The sequence below is a fragment of the Coregonus lavaretus genome, assembly GCF_964263955.1.
Source record: "Coregonus lavaretus genome assembly, chromosome: 10".
NCBI lineage: Eukaryota > Metazoa > Chordata > Actinopteri > Salmoniformes > Salmonidae > Coregonus > Coregonus lavaretus.
Window position 1 is genome coordinate 59283246 of NC_139997.1, and position 24161 is coordinate 59307406.

Here is a 24161-nt window from a genome sequence, read left to right on the forward strand (position 1 = left end):
TCAAATTTCACTCTCGATTAGGTTAGTATTGTGGAGTAACTACAATGTTGTTGATCAAGCCTCAGTTTTCTCATATCACAGCCATTAAACTCTGTAACTGGTGAAATCCCTGAGCGGTTTCCTTCCTCTCCGGCAACTGAGTTAGGAAGGACACCTGTATCTTTGTAGTGACTGGGTGTATTGATACACCATCCAAAGTGTAATTAATAACTTCACCATGCTCAAAGGGATATTCAATAAATGCCTTTTTTATTTTTTAGCCATCTACCAATAGGTGCCCTTCTTTGCAAGGCATTGGAAAACCTCCCTGGTCTTTGTGCTTGAATCTGTTTTTGAAATTCACTGCTTGACTGAGGGACCGTGTGGGGTACAGAGATGAGGTAGTCATTCCAAAATCATGTTAACCCTGTATTGCACAGAAAGTCCATACAACTTTATTATGTGACTTGTTAAGCACATTTTTACTCCTGAACTTATTTAGGCTTGCCATAACAAAGGGGTTGAATACTTATTGACTCACATTTAAGCTTTTCATTTTTTATTAATTCCACTTTGACATGATGGGGCCAGTGTAGGCCAGTGACAAAAACTCTCATTTTAATCCATTTTAACACAACAATGTGGAGAAAGTCAAGGGCTGTGAATACTTTCTGAAAGCACTGTATGTGTCACACACTGTTCTAATAGAAATGAATGTGTGCGTGTGTGTATCTGCAGGTCACCAGGTGGGTGCCCGATCACATGGCCTCCCATTGTTTCAACTGCGACTGTGAGTTCTGGATGGCCAAGCGACGTCATCACTGCAGGTTTGTTTAGCTTTACATTTTGACTTCTTGACTAATGCTTACATTAGTGATCAATGGTAAAGTGTAGGATAATAAATATAGCATAAACAGCAGATTTTATACCACACCTACCATGATTTGAGATAAGGACTTAGTAGCACGTATGACATCTCCTGCGTCTTTAGTGAAGCTAGTTGCAGATATCAGCTGTTTTTATGAACGTTTTACTTGCAGTTATTGTGATATTTGGTTGCTTTCCCCACCTTAGTTGAATGCACTCTCAGGATAAGAGCATCTGCTAAATTACTAAAATGTGAATCTAGTTGTTGATTTGTTTGCCCTTCTCCCTCCTTTAGGAACTGTGGCAATGTGTTCTGTAAAGACTGCTGCCACCTGAAGCTGCCCATCCCAGACCAGAAGCTGTACGACCCTGTGTTAGTGTGTAACGTCTGCTACGACCTGCTGCTGGAGGCTAGGAACAGAGAGATCTGCAGCCAGCAGCTCAAGAAGCCCATCGCCACAGCCTCCAGCTGAGAGACAGGAGAGAGAGCCCCTTACTGAGTGTCCCAATCCTGGCTCAGTCTGGCCTGGCCTAGTTCAGTTTGGCCCGGTTAGGACCTGGATTAGCACTGTCTTGGATCAGCTTGAGCCAAGTGCCCCACTCCTACTACCCTAACGTGGTCTGGTCTTGGCTGTGGGGGAAGATGAGGAGGACTTGTCGTTGCTGTGTGGGAGGGAGGCAAAGCTTGAGAATGGAGAGAGGCCACTGACCGCTGGGGATGAGAGACTGACTAAGGACTCGAGTGGAGGAGAGCGACTGACTGAGGAGTGGAAGAGGATAGGGGATGGCAGTGAATGAGATGGATGAGGAAGAGATGGAGGAAGATGAGCGGCTGTTATGGAGGCTATCCCACTGAGTTGAACCCCTTTTGGTCTAACACATTTCCAGCCTGGAAGGAAGGCTGCAGCGTCCTGCTGCCCTGCCCTGGGGCTATTGTCCTCCACTGGTGCCTCAGATACCCCCCTGATGCCCCATGCCACCCCCCTGCTCCTGTAGCTCCATCTCAAACCTGCCTGAATGTCCACCCCCACTCTGGTGCATTCCTCTCACACACCAACCAACCACCCACCCCATAATGTGCCTCCCCACCCGAAACACACACACATACACCCACCTACTCACCTCCGAGGACAATCTCTCACCCTCCCAAGTGTTGGGGACTCCAAAGCCTTTACCTGTTAAATGGAGGCTGATGACAACTTTACCAAGAAAAAGAAAAAAGGCTGCTACAGTATTTAAGTCTAATTTTGTATTCTTGTTATTTTGTGCACTACAAGCTGTTTGTGTATTTGAGGGAATTTGAGACCAAACTCGAGCGAAAGGGAGAAATCTGCTGTTTACTTGCTGTCGTGTCTTTTTGTGGAGCTTGAATGTAAATGTTTGAAATGAAATGGACAAGTGTGTTGGAGTAACTGGAAGACTGATGATTAGATTTGATTATGTGGTAACACTTGACACCCAGCATCATAACACGTTATGACACAGTCATAACCATTTCATAATATGTCATAACAGCTGACATAACTTGTCATAACCTGTTATAACATGGTCATAACACTATCATGACACATATTTAGACCTGTTGTGACATATGTGATATTTTATGGCTGGTTATGACACCTACATAAGAGTGTAAAAACCCACAAAACCTACCACTGTAGTTATTTTATGGCTAGTTATGACGTTATATATTTTTTAAGTTGACCATATTAAATTGACATTGTAATTGCTCACACATTGATGTCAGACATGCACCTACCCCAATGCTCTGTTGCTGATGACTGGGATGAATGCAGGAGCAGGACAAGACACCCTCTTTTTGAATGATATGAGGGCATATACAGTACCAGTCAAAAGTCTGGACACACCTACTCATTCAAGGGTTTTTCTTTATTTTTTACTATTTTTTACATTGTAGAATAGTAGTGAAGACATCAGAACTATAAAATAACACATATGGAATAATGTAGTAACCAAATAAGTGTTAAACAAATCATAATATATTTTATATTTGAGATTCTTCAAATAGCCACGCTTTTCCTTGATGACAGCTTTGCACACTCTTGGCATTCTCTCAACGAGCTTCACCTGGAATGCTTTTCCAACAGTCTTGAAGGAGTTCCCACATATGCTGAGCACTTGTTGGCTGCTTTTCCTTCACTCTGCCGTCCGACTCATCCCAAACCATCTCAATTGGGTTGAGGTCGGGGGATTGTGGTGGCCAGGTCATCTGATGCAGCACTTCATCACTCTCCTTCTTGGTAAAATAGCCCTTACACAGCCTGGAGGTGTGTTGGGTCATTGTCCTGTTGAAAAACAAATGATAGTCCCACTAAGCCCAAACCAGATGGGATGGCGTATCACTGCGGAATGCTGTGGTAGCCATGCTGGTTAAGTGTGCCTTGAATTCTAAATATATCACAGACAGTGTCACCAGCAAAGCACCCCCACACCATAACACCTCCTCCTCCATGCTTTACGGTGGGAACTACACATGCAGAGATCATCCGTTCACCCACACCGCATCTCATAAAGACACGGCGGTTGGAAGCAAAAATCTCCAATTTGGACTCCAGACCAAAGGACACATTTCCACATGTCTAATGTCCATTGCTCGTGTTTCTTGGACCAAGCAGGTCTCTTCTTCTTATTGGTGTCCTTTAGTAGGGGTTTCTTTGCAGCAATTCGAACATGAAGGCCTGATTCACACAGTCCCCTCTGAACAGTTGATGTTGAGATGTGTCTGTGACTTGAACTCCGTGAAGCATTTATTTGAGCTGCAATTTCTGAGGCTGGTAACTCTAATGAACTTATCCTCTGCAGCAGAGGTGAATCTGGGTCTTCCATTCCAGTGGCGGTCCTCATGAGAGCCTGTTTCATCATAGCGCTTGATGGTTTTTTGCGACTGCACTTGAAGAATTTCAAAGTTCTTGACTGACCTTCATGTCTTAAAGTAATGAAGGACTGTCGTTTCTCTTTGCTTATTTGAGCTGTTCTTGCCATAATATGGACTTGGTCTTTTACCAAATAGGGCTATCTTCTGTATACCACCCGTACCTTGTCACAACACAACTGATTGGCTCAAACGCATTAAGAAGGATAGAGATTCCACAAATTAACTTTTAAGAAGGCACACCTGTTAATTGAAATGCATGGTGGGTGGCTATTTCAAGAATCTCAAATATAAAATATATTTTGATTTGTTTAACACTTTTTTGGTTACTACATGATTCCATATGTGTTATTTCATAGTTTTGATGTCTTCACTATTATTCTACAATGTAGAAAATATTAAAAATAAAGAAAAACCCTTGAATGAGTAGGTGTGTCCAAAATGTTGACTGGTAGTGTACATGATAGGCCTATCTGGCTTATATGATTATGATGGTCTTGAGTGGCGCAGTGGTCTAAGGCACTGCATCGCAGTGCTAACTGTGCCACTAGAGATCCTGGTTTGAATCCAGGCTCTGTCGCAGCCGGCCGCGACCGGGAGACTCATGGGCGGCGCACAATTGGCCCAGCGTCGTCCTGGGTAGGGGAGGGAATGGCCGGCAGGGATGTAGCTCAGTTGATAGAGCATGGCGTTTGCAACGCCAGGGTTGTGGGTTTGATTCCCACGGGGGGCCAGTATAAAAAAAGATATATATATATATTCACTAACTGTAAGTCGCTCTGGATAAGAGCGTCTGCTAAATGACTAAAAATGTAAAATGTAAAATGGTCATAATGCTTCTTGACAGTGTGAAAGTGTATTTTCTACAAGTTATTTAAAATATGATGAAATAAACATGACTGTAAAGAATTCATTACAACAACAACAAAGGATTTAAGAAACAAGCATTCAAATGAAAGGAAACATCTTGGCAGGGAAAAAACGTATTTGAAAAAAAAAGTTTTGACAGTCTTATGTAGGTGTCATAACCAGCCATAAAATAACACAATAGATGTCACAACAGGTGTAAATATATGGGTCATGACAGTGTTATGACCATGTTATGACAAGTTATGTCAGCTGTTATGACATATTATGACATGGTTATGACTGTCATAACGTGTTATGACACTGGGTGTCAAGTAAAGTGTTACCGTTTATGTTAATGCACATTATGTGGGTTGTGTACTTTTTCATTCCTGCAATGTGTTATTTCAAAAAAGTAAAATATGCACAGTTAATGTGGTTCTGTCTTTATCAATGCTATGCTCAAGTATAGCCCTGTCACAATGGTTTGAACATTTGAGGTACCCCACAATTTGTATCGAGAAAGGTTTATAACAGATAAATAATTTGTATATGCACCTGATCAAAAAAAATATACATATATACAATGGCTAAGCATCCAGACAAGGAAAGTTGTTGCTGTGTTTCCAAATAGAGGGTTTTCTGCAATGTTGTCATACAATATGACTTGAAAGATCACTGGAAAGTACTTGATGGACATTAGCTGATGGGAGGGAGGGATGGATGGATGGATGGAGGGGTTTTGAATAATGGAGTATATTTCTACAGTGATGTGTGTGAGAGAGGGTTGATGTTGATGTACAGTAACATTGTTCTGCTTTGATTGACTGTTCAATCCTCGTCTTTTGATTGATTGTTTAATCGATTGATAAATCAATCGTTCGATCAATCCTCCTTGTCAGGTTCCTGTCCCAGAATGTTAGAACCTGGCATTAAAAAGACTCCAGTAGGGGAGTTTGGCTAGCCTTGTATCTAAACTGAGTTTGCCATGTTTCCAAACTGAAGTGAAACTGTTGTGGAACGTAGCTAAATCAGTTTGGATGCCGTGCCAGAGTTTGGCTGTGGTTCCCACAAATTGTTCTATTGAAAAAAGTGATCCATTTGTTTTGTCTAATTGGTGTTCCTTGAGACAATAGTGCCATATTTTCTTTATTTTGGTCTTTTTATTTTTGAAAGCCTTTTTCTAGTGGAGACGACAGCAGGTTAACTAACTGGCCACTGCTTGGTTTGTTTTAATGGTACGGAGAGCTGCTTTAACAACATGGAAATTATTTAAATATCAGAACAGGGAAATGTCCATTAGATAAAAGATAATGAGATTGATTTGTTAATAAATGAATGAACTGAAGATTTAAATGAAATAGTGAGTCTGTATGGTTGTCATGGTAATCCATTGCCTAATAACACTTTTGGGGTCTTTCTTTTCACGCGATGTTGATTAAGGCAAAACCTTAACGAGGAGGAAGTGGAACCCAGATATGTAATATAATACATAGTTATCTGATTGTGTACTAGTGGCTAAAACCTGTCACTTAGCAAATAATTGTGTAAACAAATTAAATGCACTGTAAAAGGTCAAGGGTTAAAATAAAAAAGATTATATCATGGATGTGCTTCCCATCTCCATTCTGTGTTTGATGTTTTTATGACGTAATATTATCTTCAGACAAAGCTTTTCGGTGCCCACCTGTTTCAGACGTATGTTCACCTTTGGGAAGGCTGCGATTTGGGGTTTTGAACAAAACAGGCTATGAGTTCAGACTACCCACCCTCTCTACCCATCCAGGTCAAAAGGCTGGCAGTACACCAATCACGCTGAGACTGCCCCCCCCTCAACACACGCGTCCCTCTCTATTTCAACCCAGTAAGTATAGCATGTGGAGTGGAGATCTCTTGCCATCCCTCAAAAGGTAACTATATCAAGGACAAGATCATTCAATTGACATTTATATTGTATTCAGGATTAATTAGTTGACCTCAAACTGCACATTCTAGTTGGCGAGGTCTTGTACTTGTTGTAGCCTCAGACGCTGGACAAGGTGCTGAAATGCCAGTAGTCTGACTGAGCAGGCATGATGGCCTGACAGAAGGAATTGGATGGGATACGTCATTTTCGGCTATCAGTTGAGAGATATTGGCAGTCTGCAGTTGATTATAAATGTCCCTTGGATCCTGTTTTTTATTTATTTCACATGAATACTGTGCTACTGACAGAGGTCCCCCGGCCATGGCACATCCTAGTGAGAAATAACTTCCTGTATTTTCCAAATTGACCACAAGATGGTGGTGGGCTGAAGTTAATACAGTACCTTTCATTCTGTATGCCTACAACAGTATGGCATTGACACAGGAGAGTAATAAGGCCCCCACGCAGGCTGTGCTTCATCAGAATGCTTTGTAAGAAATGACTTCATGTTCTGACAGTGTGTCGGAGGTAGGGGATGTTGACATTCGTACTTGGTATACAACTCGCAACTCTATGACTTCTCTCATCTCTAAAATCCCATGTCCACTTATAAGCCTCTCCGTCTCTCACTAACTCTCTCCACCTCGATCTCTCTCTCGCACTAACTCTCTCTCACGCTCTCTCTCGCGCTCACTCTCACACACTATATCTCTCCCTCACACTCACTGACTCTCACACACACACAATCTCTCGCTCACACTCTCTCTCACACTCACACTAACTCTCCCCCTCTATGGGTACAGCTGTACAGAGTGACCACAGCTTCTATGGCCAGGAGGTGAGAGGCTCTTTGTACGTGCAGCCAAGGTAGACAGGGGGCAGCATACTATGGAGAGTGAGAGAACAGGGGGATAGTGTAATCCTTTGTAAGGTTATATGATTGTTCCATGCATTGCTGTGGGACTCCCTAGTGGTGCAGAGGGAAGCAGTAGCATAGAAATAGATTTATGGGCAGTAGTGTAGCACACTTACACATTTATACAATGTGAAGTCATGATGAGTAGCCTAGTGGCTATAGAGCACATAGGTAAGCATTTGGTATTTTAGGTCAAGATCATGAATGAGAGTTCATGTAGGTCAATAATATTAACTGTTACTGTTCATTTTAATCAATATTATTGTTATATATTGATATGAAATAACTTTTGTGATGGTAACGTAAAAACCTTTCCAGTACTATTCAACATACTCACACTAATCGGAATGGCAAGCAGTAATATATTTTAGGTTATTTCAAGAGGGTTAAACATAAACAATATAGCTAGCTAATAACCTGGCTGAGGCGTAAGTGGTTAAAATGTTACAATAATGTCACAAAATGTTACAATAATGTCACACTACTAAGCCGAACCTAGCCGAGCAGTACTGCGCTGGCCTGGTTTCGCATTCACCATAGTTGCTACCATGTTGAAAAGGACAATGTGAAAAGAAAATATCAGTCGGTACAGTTCGGGTCGGACCTATATTGTGAATCAGGCATGTGTGTCTGTTTACGGCCTCTGAGGGGCAACTGTGTTCAGAAGACAAGTACTGTAGCAGTGAAACAGCCTGTTCGTTTGTTTCCAGGTCTCAGAGACTGGACAATCAGGCTTTTACAACATCATTGTATCTGTGTGCGTGCAACATAACTAACAGATGAGGTGACAACCTCCTTATCTTGTATAGAGATGGAGGAATACCTAATGGGACTTTAACGTAAAACAGGTCGATGCTCCATGGCTGAGATTACGTTTTATCACCTAGATCCAGGTCAGGTAAAGACAGGGGTCATGGGGAAACATATTACCCCTGTTACCCACACCCTCCTCATTCCAGAGGGGGAATAGCTTGGATTTTGAACAATGTACATACTGATATGATATGTTTAAGTAATCAGAGGTGGTCAGTTGTCACTTTGTATAATGAGATATCTCTACCTGCATGGTGTTAGTTTAGTGCCAGTCTTCTCATACCCCCTGACAGTTGAACTGTCAATGAATGCAAGCATATTCATTATTGAAAATGTTCTCATATAATGAAGACCTCTGTAAATCTGTGAGCAATTGATAGGCTACTAGAGGAGATGTTATCGGTTGGGATGTTTATTAGAAGTAATGCCCGAGGGGGAGGGGCCAGGGCTGTTAATAAAGTATAAGACCCCCTTAGAAGAAGAATGCGATCACATTGAAAAACGAACTCATTGTGTTCCCCTGCGCCGCTCGTGCCTGACAGAGACGCTCTCCAAAATGCAGCGGCTTCTAATCCTACCCTTTTTTTTTGCATCCTTTTTGAAAATGTGCAATGGGGCAGGTGAGTCGATTTCAATTAATTGTATTCTGAATTTAGAAGGAAAGGTATAATCTCTGTATAGGCTATATGTATAGGCTATAAATCCGTTAAATAAATCCGATTTGTGCATATTTTTCAATTGCCAACTGACACAAAGATGTAGGTGTTTAATACATTTGGGAGAAACGAAAATAGCTTGATAAGTAAAATTAGCACATTGTAAATTCAAAACAAATGTAAAAATAAAAAAAAGTTTATTTGCAGTCTAATTGATCAAATACCCTGAAGTAAACATGCGACAATGTTCTACTTTTCTACCATTGAGTTGAAACTAGCAGTGTCCTGCATATTACAGATAACATCAACTTGGTGAGGGGATCACTTTACATTCTTTGAACATTCTAGCGGATAGAGTTTATGCATGATCCACCTGCTCATTGTTACCCTCTGAAAGACATACCTGTAGCCTACTGTTTTGCATTTACATTGATGATGTTGTATTAAGGGTTTAGATTTGTTTAATTAAACGGCAACACATCTACTTCTTATTTCCTATGATATATCAAAAGCTATCAAACATTGGTTATTATAATATGAACAAGGCGACAAATAAAACATTAAAAGCAATTGGTTGAAGTCAGTTTTAGCTGTTATATTTTTGTTATAGACTCTTCAAAAATTGCCTTTCATTTGGGAAGGTCCTGTTTTGGCATTTAAAAAATATAAATCAATGAGCCGCGAGTGGCCTTTCAGATATCATTCGGTGTTCTACTTGAGCATCTATGAAAAAAACGTTTGTAGCCTATATGTAGGCTACTAGCCTACCCTATGACCACTACTATCTTTGAACATCAAAGAGATGCTCCCATTCCGCGCACCGCATTATCATCACCCCAAACGCGTGCGTAAAATGCTCTCCAATAACTAAATGCCTTGTCGATAAGAGATTTCCCACGCATTTCTTACGAGCGTCACAGCATTGCTGGCAGTCTCTCATTCCCCCTCACGAGGAAAGCACAGTGAGTTCAAGGATATACAGTAAAAGAGTCTCTGCCTGTCAACAAATCAATGTGCCAAAGGTGTCGTCACTTAGGTGTCAAAATAATGCCCGGTAGATTATGCTGGGCTACTATTAAAAGAACACGAACGGAGAAGCCCATCATATCGTTTAAATAATTGGATTTTGAAAAGGCTATGTTATATCAAGCAATACCATTCTTCCAAGTGCACCTGCATCATATACAGAGTTCAACGCGAGCCAATGAGAGGGACGTGCGTGCTTGCCACAGCACTCAAGACCGAGACGCGGCATGAGCTCCAGCAACAAGCGCTGCATAAAAACGTCAAATCCTTCGATAAAAGCGAAGCCGGCGAACGCAGATATCCTACAGGCATAATAGTTTAATTGACAAAATTACGACAAAATCCATTATCTGTCTGTTTTCCACAGTGCTGAAATGGGTAATGCACAGGCTACACTGCATGCTCTGCAGATGTCGAGAGCACGTGCTGTCGAAACTGGATACCATACTATTTGGATAAAGATTGCATTCACAAAAGTAACTGATCATGCTTTCTTTTGCATCTGATAACAAGACACCTCGAGCTTTCTCCATTTGAATCCACACAAAAATACCCATATACAGTACCAGTCAAAAGTTTGGACACACCTACTCATTCCAGGGTTTTTCTTTATTTGTACTATTTTCTACATTGTAGAATAATAGTGAAGACATCAAAACTATGAAATAATACATATGGAATCATGTAGTGACCAAAAAAGTGTTAAACAAATCAAAATATATTTTATATTTGAGATTCTTCAAAGTAGCCACCCTTTGCCTTGATGACAGCTTTGCAAACTCTTGGAATTCTCTCAACCAGCATCATGAGGTAGTGACATGGAATGCATTTCAATTAACAGGTGTGCCTTGTTAAAAGTTAATTTGAGGAATTTATTTCCTTCTTAATGCGTTTGAGCCAATCAGTTGTGTTGTGACAAGGTACGGGTGGTATACAGAAGATAGCCCTATTTGGTAAAAGACTAAGTCCATATTATGGCAAGAACAGCTCAAATAAGCAAAGAGAAATTACAGTTCATCATTACTTTAAGACATGAAGGTCAGTCAGTACGGAAAATTTCAAGAACTTTGAAAGTTTTTTCAAGTGCAGTCGCAAAAACCATCAAGCGCTATGATGAAACTAGCTCTCATGAGGACCGCCACAGGAAAGGAAGACCCAGAGTTACCTCTGCTGCAGAGGATAAATTAGAGTTAACTGCACCTCAGATTGCAGCCCAAATAAATGCTTCACAGACTTCAAGTAACAGACACATCTCAACATCAACTGTTCAGAGGAGACGGTGTGAATCAGGCCTTCGTGGTTGAATTGCTGCAAAGAAACTACTACTAAAGGACACCAATAATAAGAAGATACTTGCTTGGGCCAAGAAACACGAGCAATGAACATTAGACCGGTGGAAATGTGTCCTTTGGTCTGGAGTCCAAATTGGAGATTTTTGGTTCCAACCGCCATATCTTTGTGAGACGCAGAGTAGGTTAACGGATGATCTCCGCATGTGTAGTTCCCACCGTGAAACACGGAGGAGGAGGTGTGATGGTGTGGGGGTGCTTTGCTGGTGACACTGTCTGTGATTTATTTAGCATTCTGCAGTGATACGCCATCCCATCTGGTTTGGGCTTAGTGGGACTATCATGTGTTTTTCAACAGGACAATGACCCAACACACCTCCAGGCTGTGTAAGGGCTATTTTACCAAGAAGGAGGGTGATGGAGTGCTGCATCAGATGGCCTGGCCTCCACATCCCCCGACCTCAACCCAATTGAGATGGTTTGGGATGAGTCGTACCGCAGAGTGAAGGAAAAGCAGCCAACAAGTGCTCAGTTTATGTGGGAACTCTTTCAAGACTGTTGGAAAAGCATTCCAGGTGAAGCTGGTTGAGAGAATGCCAAGAGTGTGCAAAGCGGTCATCAAGGCAAAGGGTGGCTATTTGAAGAATCTCAAATATAACATATATTTTGATTGTTTTAACACTTTCTTGGTTACTACATCATTCCATAGTGTTATTTCATAGTTTTGATGTCTTCACTATTATTCTATAATGTAGAAAATAGTACAAATAAAGAAAAACAAAAACAATGGAATGAGTAGGTGTGTCCAAGCTTTTGACTGGTACTGTATATATATTGTTGAATTGTAATGTTTTCCACCAAGTCCTCCAACTAGGGGAGAGGGGGGTAAGGGCATAATACAATACAAACAAATATATATACACTGAGTGTACTAAACATTGAGTTGCACCCCCTTTTGCCCTCAGAACAGCCTCAATTGGTCAGGGGATGGACTCTACAAGGTTTCGAAAGCATTCCACAGGGATGCTGGTCCATGTTGACTCCAATGCTTCCCACACTTGTGTGAAGTTGGCTTGATGTCCTTTGGGTGGTGGACCATTGTTGATACACACAGGAAACTGTTGAGCGTGAAAAACACAGCAGCGTTGCCGTTCTTGACACACTCAAAGGCACTTCAATTGTAGAAATTCATATACAAATATTGAAAGCATTTAATGAGAAAACTAAAAGGTGTGCAACATGAAAATATTGTATCATTGACATTGTGTAATTTATTGACAGCCTCTATCACGAGCCGGCTTAAGCTAATTGGCAAAATTATTTGGCTAACTCTTCCCACCTGCGAACACACATGAGACACCCACATAAAACCACACCCCGAAACCAACTCATATTTGAATTCAGTCATGGCCGCTAGCATTTCTTAATGAGCCAAATCAGGAAGTGCAGTCGCCCTTTAAGGACTGTGTATGTTTATAAGTGTTCATAAAGACTCCCTACCTATTCCTCTGAGAAAATAAATATTAAAATACCCTTTAAAATACACTTCCACTCATATATGGTTTAGAAATGCATATAAAATGATTTGGTCAAGATTTTTTTTGGGGGGGAGGGGGGATAATGGAAAGGTAACAGTTGATTTAGCGCTGCTAGTGCATTTGATAATGGACATAAAATCATCTCTAGGAGGTTTAATTCCTAGACCTAATAAAGACTACAGGTGGAAGTTGGGGTTGGGTTATGTATGCCAGGATATAAGGTTATGTAAGTCAGGGTCACTTCTTAATTGGAAATCCAGCCACCATTGGACTCAAAACTGTCTGGTTCTAGAAGTTCCGCCGTTCTCCACAGAGTAGAAGAAGATTTCTTTTAGTTATTGTGCCCCTAGTGCATGGAATGACCTGCAGGCCACTTTGAGGCTTGACTCTCTGGTCTTGAATAGTCAGTTCGGGACTTTGATGAGGAATGTGGTGAAGGAGAACTGCACTTGTTTTGATGTTTTGATTTTTGTGTAATTTTATCTGTCTGTAATTGATAGTGTTGTATTAAGACTGATCATGTTGATTTATTGTTCCCAGGTCACCCTTGTGAATGAGACCCTTGTCTCAATGGGTTTCCCCTGGTTAAATTAAGGTAAAAACACAAAAATGCCAAGGGGACACTTGTCAAACCTTCATGTATGGTACTGGCTCTTTTCTTTGATCAGCTTGAATTTGATGTATTTATTGAGAACAATATATTAATATTGGCACCATATGAGTCCCTTTTGTGACTTTCCAAATCCAAATCCCCTGCAGGGTTTATTTGGGTTTATTTTTTACACGCATTTTCATACCAGCACAGAAGGAAATGGGCTTACAAAGAAACGGTGGCAAAAAAAATGAAACCAGGCATTTGTACCCAATTCACAAGATTTCCTTCAGCTCTGGGAGGAGAAACCCTTCCAGTCCAATATACAATATTGTAATATATATAATACAATACTAGTAATAGAGAGGATATCACTCCCCATATTCAGTTTGTCAATGACACGTGGGTTTTTCATAAATATTTGATTTGCAAGATAGCAGTAGATATTTGTCTTGGTGTGGGAGCTAGGTGGAAACGTACAAGTATGTTGTGAAATATGAATAAACTCTCAAAACAAACGTGAGAAAATGTGACCTTGGTGATGTTAAAGATTGGGTTTTCTGTTTATATTCTGACAGCACGTAAAGATAAAACCCAACTCTAACTTGTAAGTGTGTCTTTGTGTCCTTTAACAATAGAAAATAGAGATGTATGAATGGAGTGGTCTCCCTAGCTGTGCCACTAGAGATCCTGGTTCGAATCCAGGCTCTGTCATAACCGGCCACGACCGGGAGACCCATGGGGCGCACAATTGACCCAGCGTCGTCTAGCGTATGGTAGGGAATGGCCGGCAGGGATGTAGCTCAGTTGGTAGAGCATGGCGTTTGCAACACCAGGGTTGTGGGTTCGATTCCACGGGGGGCCAGTATGAAAAAAAAATAGAATAATAAAAAAGAATAGTGTATGCACTCACTAACTGTAAGTCGCTCTGGATAAGAGCGTCTGCTAAATGACTAAAATGTAAAAATGAGTGTATGGGACCATAGAATTAGAACGCAAGGATCATACATAGAGTAGTAGAATGATGACATCAGACCCGAGCCCAGCCCTGCCGCGCCCCCTCTGCTCTCCAACCTGAAATACTCTCCATTGGTTTCAGATCTTTACAGTGTCAAATTGTTTATCTTAGAAACACATGTATTCATATCAAGGTCATTCAACAACACTGTTTTCACAAGGATATTTGCTTTGAAGTGATTAATGCTTGATGCTGACTGTTTAAAGACCCACTCTTTTCCCATTGAAAAACAATATTCCAAGTATAAATACAGTAAAGTACACACACTTAAAGGGCCAATCAGCAGTTGAAACAATAACAAAGCGTACTCCCCACCATTGTTTCCATACAATGCTGAGGGATGGGGCTGGAGAAATATAATCACTTTCAAATTCATAGACAGCGATATGGATGCAAGGACTGACCAGCCATGATATCAAAATGATAGCTTTAACCATGTTTTGAGGCTATACAGTGTTTGTTTACATTTACTTTGTTTACAAACATTGGAATAAAACAAGCTTATATTTTGTGTTCTGATGAGGTACAACAGTTAAACTAAGCTCATGAGGCATTTAAAATGGTGCCGCACAGCTTTCAGAAAACAGTTGCTTTCTAACTAGGTATTTCATGGCTAATTGAGGTAAGACAGTAATTATGCTCATAGATTATGCATGAATTAACTACTTATTGACACATCCAGCCCAAAGTGGGAGGTAAAAAAAAATACTTACTAGTCGCCAAAGTGTCTTTAAGGATAAGAAAATATGTTTTGAGCAAAATAGTGTTTTTTAGACACAATTGCGAAATTCAAGGAGTTGGCAATTCAAGAAGTTGGTCTGATGGGTGCCCTCTGATGTCATCAGCCCTCCCCCTTGCTTGCGGGAAAAAAAGAGGAGCAATAGAGGAAAAAACAGCAAAGGCCCAACCCCCCCCGCATGTCATGAGGATACCTGGACCACCTATTGAGATTTGTTAAGTAAATCAGATGATAAATGAGGTGCTAGGGAAGCTGGAGTGGGTCTTTAACATTGTATTACAGTCATAAAACAAACAGATTGTGTAATTGGATTCTATTTTATGTACTGAGTATACTACTGACCATGTGGCTTCCTTATGTTTCTCATGTTGTTTCAGATTGGTGCTACCAGTCCCAGCATACCTGTGCCACCCCTTGTAATGGTGAATGATGAACAAGAAATCTCTCTTTCCATACAACACACTGCACTGACTTGGATCCTCTCTTATCTTTGTGTCACCATCACAAGTTCAAGTTGTTAAAGGAGTGACAGTTACAGCCACAAATCCACTTCCTCTACACCCACCTAACCATTCATATCTGTCCCTCCGTCCCTCGCCTCCCACTTAAACACTTACCCACTCAAAACAGTTTTACTCAGACAAACATCAACTTGAACATTCCTAGTCTGTGGCTTGCTGTCATAGCTTGATGACGTACAGTATTTTCTCTCCTCACCGTTCTACAGGACCAGAGAAGTGGGACCATGCCAACAAAGACTGTGAAGGCAGAGCCCAATCCCCCATCAACATCGTCCACAGGAAGACCCTACCAGATGAGCGCCTTACGCCCTTCCAGTTCAGAAAATACCAGGATTCCTTCAGTGGCCTGATCAAAAACAATGGACACTCTGGTATGTTTAATTTAGGCCAGTCTATAGAAAAGTTTGTGGTCATACGCACATCCTTAAAAGCATAGGTGCTGGGTTAATAAAGAATACTAGTAAAGAGCAAGAAGGCCCTTCACACTGTTAAAGCTCCCAATTCACTGCTTTATTGACAACGTAATTTAGGCCAGTACCACGAGAAAGTCTTTCCTCATGCCTATTGTACCTGGACTCAACAATGCTTTTTTTATATGTCTCTGTGTGCAAGGGAGTTGAAGGTAGTTTCTGCTAGCATGCTAGGTGCTCCTGTAAACTTCCAGTCATTGTGCTAACGCTAGTTAGCAATGGCTCCAGAAACTACCTTCAACTTCCTTCAAACTGCACACAGACACATACAAATGGTATCCATGAGTTCATCTGACTCTGGATAAGTAGAAAAAAGTGCTTAATTGACAAAACCTCAAACTATCCCTTTAAATGGTGTCAAAAATGTGAACATTTAGAAATATGCTTTTTAACTAGAACATTTTTATTTCAAAGACAAAACATGCTGTCATTGACCCCAACCTCCCTCCAAAAGCATGCAGTTTTCAATCAATATCTAGGAAGTCTTCTAGTCCTTTGTTGTCTGATTTCCCCCTTAAGTTCAGGTGAACGTGCCTCACCAACCCTATGTGATTGGTGGAGACCTGGAGTTACCCTATAAGGCAGTGCAGTTCCACCTGCACTGGGGCAAGAACGGAGGACCAGGGTCGGAACACACTATTGACGGAGAGCAGTACCCAATGGAGGTAATGTCATGTACAGTGCATTCAGAAAGTATTCAGACCCCTTGACTTTTTTCACATTTTGTTACGTTACAGCTTTTCTAAAATTGATTAAATCGTTTTTTCCCCTCATCATCAATCTACACACAATACCCCATAATGATAAAGCAAAAACAGGTTTTCAAATTTAAAACAACATTTATATAATTTACATAAGTATTCAGACCCTTTACTCAGTACTTTGTTGAAGCACCTTAGGCAACGATTACAGCATCGAGTTTTCTTGGGTATGACGCTACAAGCTTGGCACACCTGTATTTGGGGAGTTTCTCCCATTCTTCTATGCAGATCCTCTCAAGATCTGTCAGGTTGGATGGAGAGCACTGATGCACAACTATTTTCAGGTCTCTCCAGAGATGTTAGATCGGGTTCAAGTCCGGGCTCTGGCTGGGCCACTCAAGGACATTCAGAAACTTGTCTCGAAGCTACTCCTGCGTTCTCTTGGCTGTGTGCTTAGGGTCTTTGTCCTGTTGGAAGGGGAACCTTCACCCCAGTCTGAGGTCCTAAGCACTCTGGAGCAGGTTTTCATCAAGGATCTCTCTGTACTTTGCTCCAGGACTCCATTCATCTTTCCCTCGATCCTGACTATTCTCCCAGTCCCTGCAGCTGAAAAACATGCCCACAGCATGATGTTGCCACCACAATTTTTCACCGTAGGGATGGTGCCAGGCTTCCTCCAGACGTGACACTTGTCATTCAGGCCAAATAATTCAATCTTGATTTCATCAGACCAGAGAATCTTGTTTCTCATGGTCTGAGAGTCCTTTAGGTTCCTTTTGGCAAACTCCAAGCGGGCTGTCATGTGCCTTTTACTGAGGAGTGGCTTCTGTCTGGCCACTCTACCATAAAGGCCTGATTGGTGGAGTGCTGCAGAGATGGTTGTCCTTCTGGAAGGTTCTCCCATCTCCACAGAGGAACTCTGGAGCTCTGTCAGAGTGACCATCGGGTCCTTGGTCACCTCTCTGAACAAGGCCCTTCTCCCCCGATTGTTCAGTTTGGCTGGGCGGCCAGCTCTAGGAAGAGTCTTGGTGGTTCCAAACTTCTTCCATTTAAGAATGATGGAGGCCACTGTGTTCTTGGGGACCTTCAATACTTCAGACATGTTTTTGTACCCTTCCCCAGATCTGTGCCTTGACACAATCCTGTCTCTGAGCTCTACGGACAATTCCTTCGACCTCATGGCTTGGTTTTTGCTCTGACATGCACTGTCAACTGTGGGACCTTATATAGACCGGTGTGTGCCTTTCCAAATCATGTCCAATCAATTGAATTTACCACAGGTGGACTCCAATCAAGTTGTAGAAACAACTCAAGGATGATCAATGGAAACAGGATGCACCTGAGCTCAATTTCGAGTCTCATATGTAAATAAGGTATTTCTGTTTTTTATTTGTAATACATTTACAAAAAATTGTACAAATCTTTTTTTGATTTGTCGTTATGGAGTATTGTGTGTAGAGTGATGAGGAATTTATTTGTATTTGATCCATTTTAGAATAAGGCTGTAATGTAACAAAATGTGGAAAAAGTCAAGGGGTCTGAATACTTTCCGAATGCACCGTAGGATGGCCACACGCACGCAAGCATACACACACACACACACACACACACACACACACACACACACACACACACACACACACACACACACATACATACATACACACACACACACACACACACACACACACTGGTCATAACAGCAGAACAACATAATCACTGGTCATTACAGGCATTTAATTTTGTAAACAAGTTTTGATTTAAATGTTCTCAAGGTCAATTAGACACAATCAAAGAGTGAAAATGTTTCTGCCATTTCCGTCATTGATAACCAGTCCAAAACCAGAACCTGAGTGTTTAAATTCTACTATTGGGAATGACTAATGACATTATCTGTAACACATTTCTATTGATACTATGTTCTACAGCTGCATATTGTTCACATGAATCGGGAATACTCAAAATTGGAAGATGCCCTGAAAGACCCAATAGGAGTTGCAGTCCTTGGATTTTTCTATGAGGTTAACATTTCAATATGTTTTTAATAATATTTGCTAAACTCTTTGCCATACCCAGTCAGTCTTTGATGATGACTAGACATATCCATGGCAAGACTTGTAATAAGATGTGGAGGATAATGATATTATATTATATTACGCATGCATTATAGGACCCTGCAATAACCCTAATGGATATCTACTGTATTTGTCTTGTATGTGATTTAGAATATTATGTAGATATATGTATGTTTATATATTGAGATGTATGTAGATATATACAGTGCCTTCGGAATGTATTCAGACCTCTTGACTTTTTCCACATTATGTTACATTACAGCCTTATTCTAAAATCGATTAAATTATTTTTTTCCCACTTTTTTCCATTTTTGCATTTTTACATTTTAGTCATTTAGCAGACGCTCTTATCCAGAGCGACTTACAGTTAGTGAGTGCATAAATTTCTTTGGCCAAACTGAACAATCGGGGTAGAAGGGCCTTGTTCAGGGAGGTGACCAAGGAGTTCCAGAGTTCCTCTGTTGAGATGGGAGAACCTTCCAGAAGGACAACCATCTCTGCAGCACTACACCAATCAGGCCTTTATTGTAGAGTGGCCAGACGGAAGACACTCCTCAGTAAAAGGCACATGACAGCCCGCTTGGAGTTTGGCAAAATGCACCTAAAGACTCTCAGACCATGAGAAACAAGATTCTCTGGTCTGATGAAACCAAGATTGAACTCCTTGGCCTGAATGCCAAGCGTCACGTCTGGAGGAAACCTGGCACCACCCCTATGGTGAAGCATGTTGGTGGCAACATCATGCTGTGGGGATGTTTTTCAGCGGCAGGGACAGGGAGATTAGTCAGGATTGAGCCAAAGATGAATGGAGCAAAGTACAGAGAGATCCTTGATGGAAACCTGCTCCAGAGCGCTCAGGGCCTCAGACTGGGGCGAAGGTTCCCCTTCCAACAGGACAACGACCCTAAGCACACAGCCAAGACAACGCAGGAGTGGCTTCGGGACAAGACTCTGAATGTCCTTGAGTGTTCCAGCCAGAGCCCGGACTTGAACCCGATCGAACATCTCTGGAGAGACCTGAAAATAGTTGTGCATCAGTGCTCTCCATCCAACCTGACAGAGCTTGAGAGGATCTGCATAGAAGAATGGGAGAAACTCCCCAAACACAGGTGTGCCAAGCTTGTAGCGTCATACCCAAGAAAACTTGATGCTGTAATCGTTGCCTAAGGTGCTTCAACAAAGTACTGAGTAAAGGGTCTGAATACTTTAATAAATTAGAAAAAAAATCGAACAAACTGTTTTTGCTTTGTCATTATCGGGTATTGTGTGTAGATTGATGAAAAAAACAACAACAATTTAATCTAATTTGGAATAAAGCTGTAAAGTAACAAAATGTGGAAAAGTAAAGGGGTCTGAATACTTTCCGAAGGCACTGTATGTACGTTTCATGATTCTTATTTCGTAACGTTTTCAGGAATCCCTCAGTGCCAACAGAAAATATGATCCTGTTGTAAGAGCCCTGCAGCGCATCACGACGACTGGTGAATAAATGTCATAGCTAATGCTTCCTCTAGCAACCGTATGTGTTATTCAGATCCATCTTGCTAACAATATGATATGTATCATAAATTTGATTTTCAAAAGTGCATACAAAGCTACACTCACAGCTGAGACACTGAAATTAGTATCTGCTAAGATTGATGTATCTTTGTGCATGTAATAATTCTGTGTATATTAGTTCCTGTGTAGCAGATACTGTTCATCATTACATACAGTCGTTTTATTTTATTGATATGCAACGATCAACAAGAAAGGCTGAGGTGATTTGATGTCTTCCCTAATTTCTTCAACGCTTTCCTCTGTGTCTTGTCCTATCAGCCTCCAAATGCCAACATTTTGATGAATACATGCTACGATGAATGTAACTTTGTACAGTATGTAACATGTGTATTGCAGAAACAATTTGTCTCAATTTGTTTCAATGCTCTGTTTCTCCCATGTTCGGTTTGTCTGCAGGTACCAGCGCCAATGTTTTGCTAAGATTAATATAACTTCTGTGTAGCAGATACAATTTGTTTCAATGCTCAATGTTTCTCATTGTGCGCTGTGTTGTTTCAGGTGCCAATACAACTCTGGCCTCAGTTTCTCTGGAACAGCTGATTCCTCCCCAGCAGAACCTGACCAACTACTACCGCTACAAGGGCTCCCTCACCACCCCCGGCTGCACTGAGTCTGTGATCTGGACTGTGTTCGAGAAGCCCATCCCTCTCAGCAGAGACCAGGTAGAGCAGCCCGTTAACCCAACATCTTGCTGGACAGTGGAGTAAAGTAACTAAGTAAAAATACTTTGAAGTACAACTTAAGTTTTTTTTGGGTATCTGTACTTTACTTGAGTGTTTATATTTTTGACAACTTTTACTCCACTACATTCCTAAAGAAAATGTGTACTTTTTACTCCCATACATTTTCCCTGGCACCCAAAAGTACTCGTTCCATTTCGAATGCTCAGGCAGGACAGCAATAGGGTTCAGTTCATGCACTTATCAATATAACACATTGTCATCCCTACTGCCTCTGATCTGGTGGACTCACTAAACACAAATACTGTGTTTGTAATTTATGTTTGAGTGTGCCCCTGGCTATCTGCAAATAAATAAAAACAAGACAATTGTGCTGTCTGGTTTGATTAATATAAGGCATTTGACTTTTTCCACCACTGTACTTAACTACATTTAAAACCAGATACTTTTAGACTTTTACTCAAGTAATATTTTATTGGGTGACGTTCACTTTTACTTGAGTCATTTTCTATTAAAGTATCTTTACTTTTACTCAAGTATGACAAATGAATACTTTTTCCACCAGTGTTAGTACATTCTGAAACACTCCGGAAGCAGAGAGGTTATGTGGTAGAGAGCCGAGGCATTCTGTCTGTCTACTAATACCTCTGTGAAGAGAGTCTGTCAGTCTGGCTTTGAGTAGTTGAACAAAACGCACCAGTAGATACACTGTGTTCATTTTATATGATACTTATTGTTACTTTTAGTACCAACTGCGTCTCAGTGACCTTTGTGTCTGTGTGTTCGTTCCATCTTCCAGCTGCGGGTGTTCTCAGACCTCCAGTTTAAGGATGGCAAGCCTATGGTGGGTACATTCCGGCCGGTGCAGCCTCTGAATGGCCGCGTGGTGTACCGGTCGGGAGACGCCATGGTGCTGGCTAGCACCGTAATCCTCATGGCCTCCGTCACCATGGCGATGGGACTGTCACAGCCCAACTAGAGGAAGGAAGGCATACTGAGCGAGCCGCACCACGACATGCATGAACACAATGAGTTCTCAAAACCAAAACCAACCAACCAACTGACAAACTAAAGTACAGCACCAACCAATAGCCATACCCTAAACATTCAGCCTGAAAACCAACAAGCCCCAGGCCCTTACGATACATCACAGTGATTCACGAGTTCTAGAGTTCTTGAGTTATCGAGTTCTGTAGTTCCAGTTCTAAAGTCCATACGTTCATCTTCCCTCCCTGTCCAATGTCAGATCAATTTAGAGTCCTCAGCCTAAAGTTACAATAGAAAATGTGAGGAGCCTCTGCTCAGTGCTCAGGTGGTTGGGTCGCTGCGCTAGAGTCTAAATATAGATGCCAATAAATCCATGACCTGGTCGGTACTAGACTGGCACGTGACCATGTTCTTAGAACGGAATGTGTGAATGGTGGGTCGTTGCTAATAATAGATATGCACTTATAAATACTCTCCAGTTTAAAACCTAGGAGAGGAGAGCAATGCCATGGCCTTGCGTTTCATCTTTGAGAACATGTGACTTGTGTTCATGGCTTGTATTACAGGGTCCCGGATACATTGAATGTTACCCACTGTGAATTATTACTACATCCAATATTTTGACTTCTCATTTTGCTTCTGTTTAGCTCATTCAAGCAAGAGATATGTGAAATTCTCTTGTGAATAAAACAACAGATTGAAGCAGATTGTACTGGGAATATATTATAAATGTTCCATTGTTTCATAAATCACCAATGTTATATTATATCTATACTGTGACATTTGTACATGTATTTATGTACTGTATGTGTATATTGACAAAAAGGACACATTGTTGATGTTATTTATAAATAGCTAGGTATTTAAAGTTTATGTATCGACATCTATCAGAAAGAAGAACCAACCCAAAAAAGTTACATTGACTGCATTATCAAGTGGTTTCTGACCAATACAAAATAGATTTACTCTTGGAATGATGTATGTTCATGTTCAAAAGTATTTAATAGTTTTGTTTGTTTGGTTGTAATGCTTGAAAATGTTATAAGTGATATGGAGAATGTGTTCCGATTGAACAATAAACTACTGACATGCCTTTTTAATGCTTTGGTCTGTCTGGTTCATTGTCAAATTGTTCATTGTTCGACAAGCAGGTGTCCACATACCTTTGGTCATGTCGTGTATGTCCAATTGGCATGAGCAAGAAAAGGTGTGTGTGCACGTGCATGTGTAAGTGTGTCTGCTCTTTGAATTGAATGACTAACACAGGTTCCTGCCTCAGCTTCTGAGTTACTGCTAATCCCTACTGTACCCTGAAAGGTGCTAATCTAAGATCAAGTGTTCTGGCTCTCAATCGTTTTATCTGGGGGCTCAAAGTCTATGGTTCGGACGGACTTATCAGTTTCTGCTTGTCTGGTCGGTCCGTCAGAGAGTCTGATCTCCGTCCTCTAATCCTTTTCTAATTGACTTGTTCTGGATGTTTGGGGGCTGTCCTTGGCTCACACACACGCGCACGCACACACACTACATACCACACACAGACTCCTGGTAAGATGGCGCCGACAGAGACGGTCGCCTTGTTGCTAGCTCCTACTCAACTTTGCAGTTTTCTGTTGTTTTTAGTGTTCTTTTTTACTTAATTTGCTCAGAACATGTCTGGTATTAATTCTTATGACCGCCAATAACTTTTGGACATCAGATCTTTGATTACTCACATAAACTTCGGCTTTCCAGACCTGGACCCTTTGTTTGGATTCTCTGAAGCAGTTCTACTCATAGCTGGCAACTTGCCCAGGAAGAGGTGCCACCGTAAACGTGGTAGGAGAGCTGGTGTACTAGTGAGGCTGAGAAAACGGGCAAAAAGCCCCCCCGCTTCCTAGTATTTTCCTTGTCAATGTTCAGTATCTGGACAATAAGGTGGATGAGCTCAGAGCGCGGATATCCTACCAACGAGACATGAGGGATTGTAACGTCCTATGTTTTACCGAAACGTGGCTTTCCCCATCAGTGCTAAACCCGGCTATCCAGCCTGCTGGGTTTTCCATTAATCAGATGGACAAAGGAGTTGGAAAATAAAAAAGGGGTGGGTAAG

General features: G+C 41.3%; 2 protein-coding genes across 2 annotated transcripts in view; both read left to right on the forward strand.

Moving 5' to 3' along the window:
- Positions 1-2673, forward strand: part of LOC311135950 (phosphatidylinositol-3,5-bisphosphate 3-phosphatase MTMR4-like) — a 135262-nt gene extending 132589 nt beyond the window's left edge. Inside the window, exons 18-19 of the mRNA XM_084169992.1 lie at positions 718-806; positions 1142-2673. Coding sequence (XP_084026118.1) covers positions 718-806; positions 1142-1319 — 267 coding nt within the window. The 3' untranslated portion in view covers positions 1320-2673. The remainder of the gene's footprint in view (positions 1-717; positions 807-1141) is intronic.
- Positions 2674-8629: 5956 nt separating this feature from the next.
- LOC311136193 (carbonic anhydrase 4-like) lies at positions 8630-23172 on the forward strand. Its single transcript, XM_084170291.1, has 8 exons — positions 8630-8840; positions 15456-15500; positions 15806-15970; positions 16589-16734; positions 18699-18791; positions 20260-20326; positions 20904-21067; positions 21885-23172. The coding sequence occupies exons 1-8, from the start codon at positions 8645-8647 to the stop codon at positions 22062-22064; spliced, it is 1056 nt and encodes a 351-aa protein (XP_084026417.1). The 5' UTR covers positions 8630-8644; the 3' UTR covers positions 22065-23172.
- Positions 23173-24161: the final 989 nt, after the last annotated feature.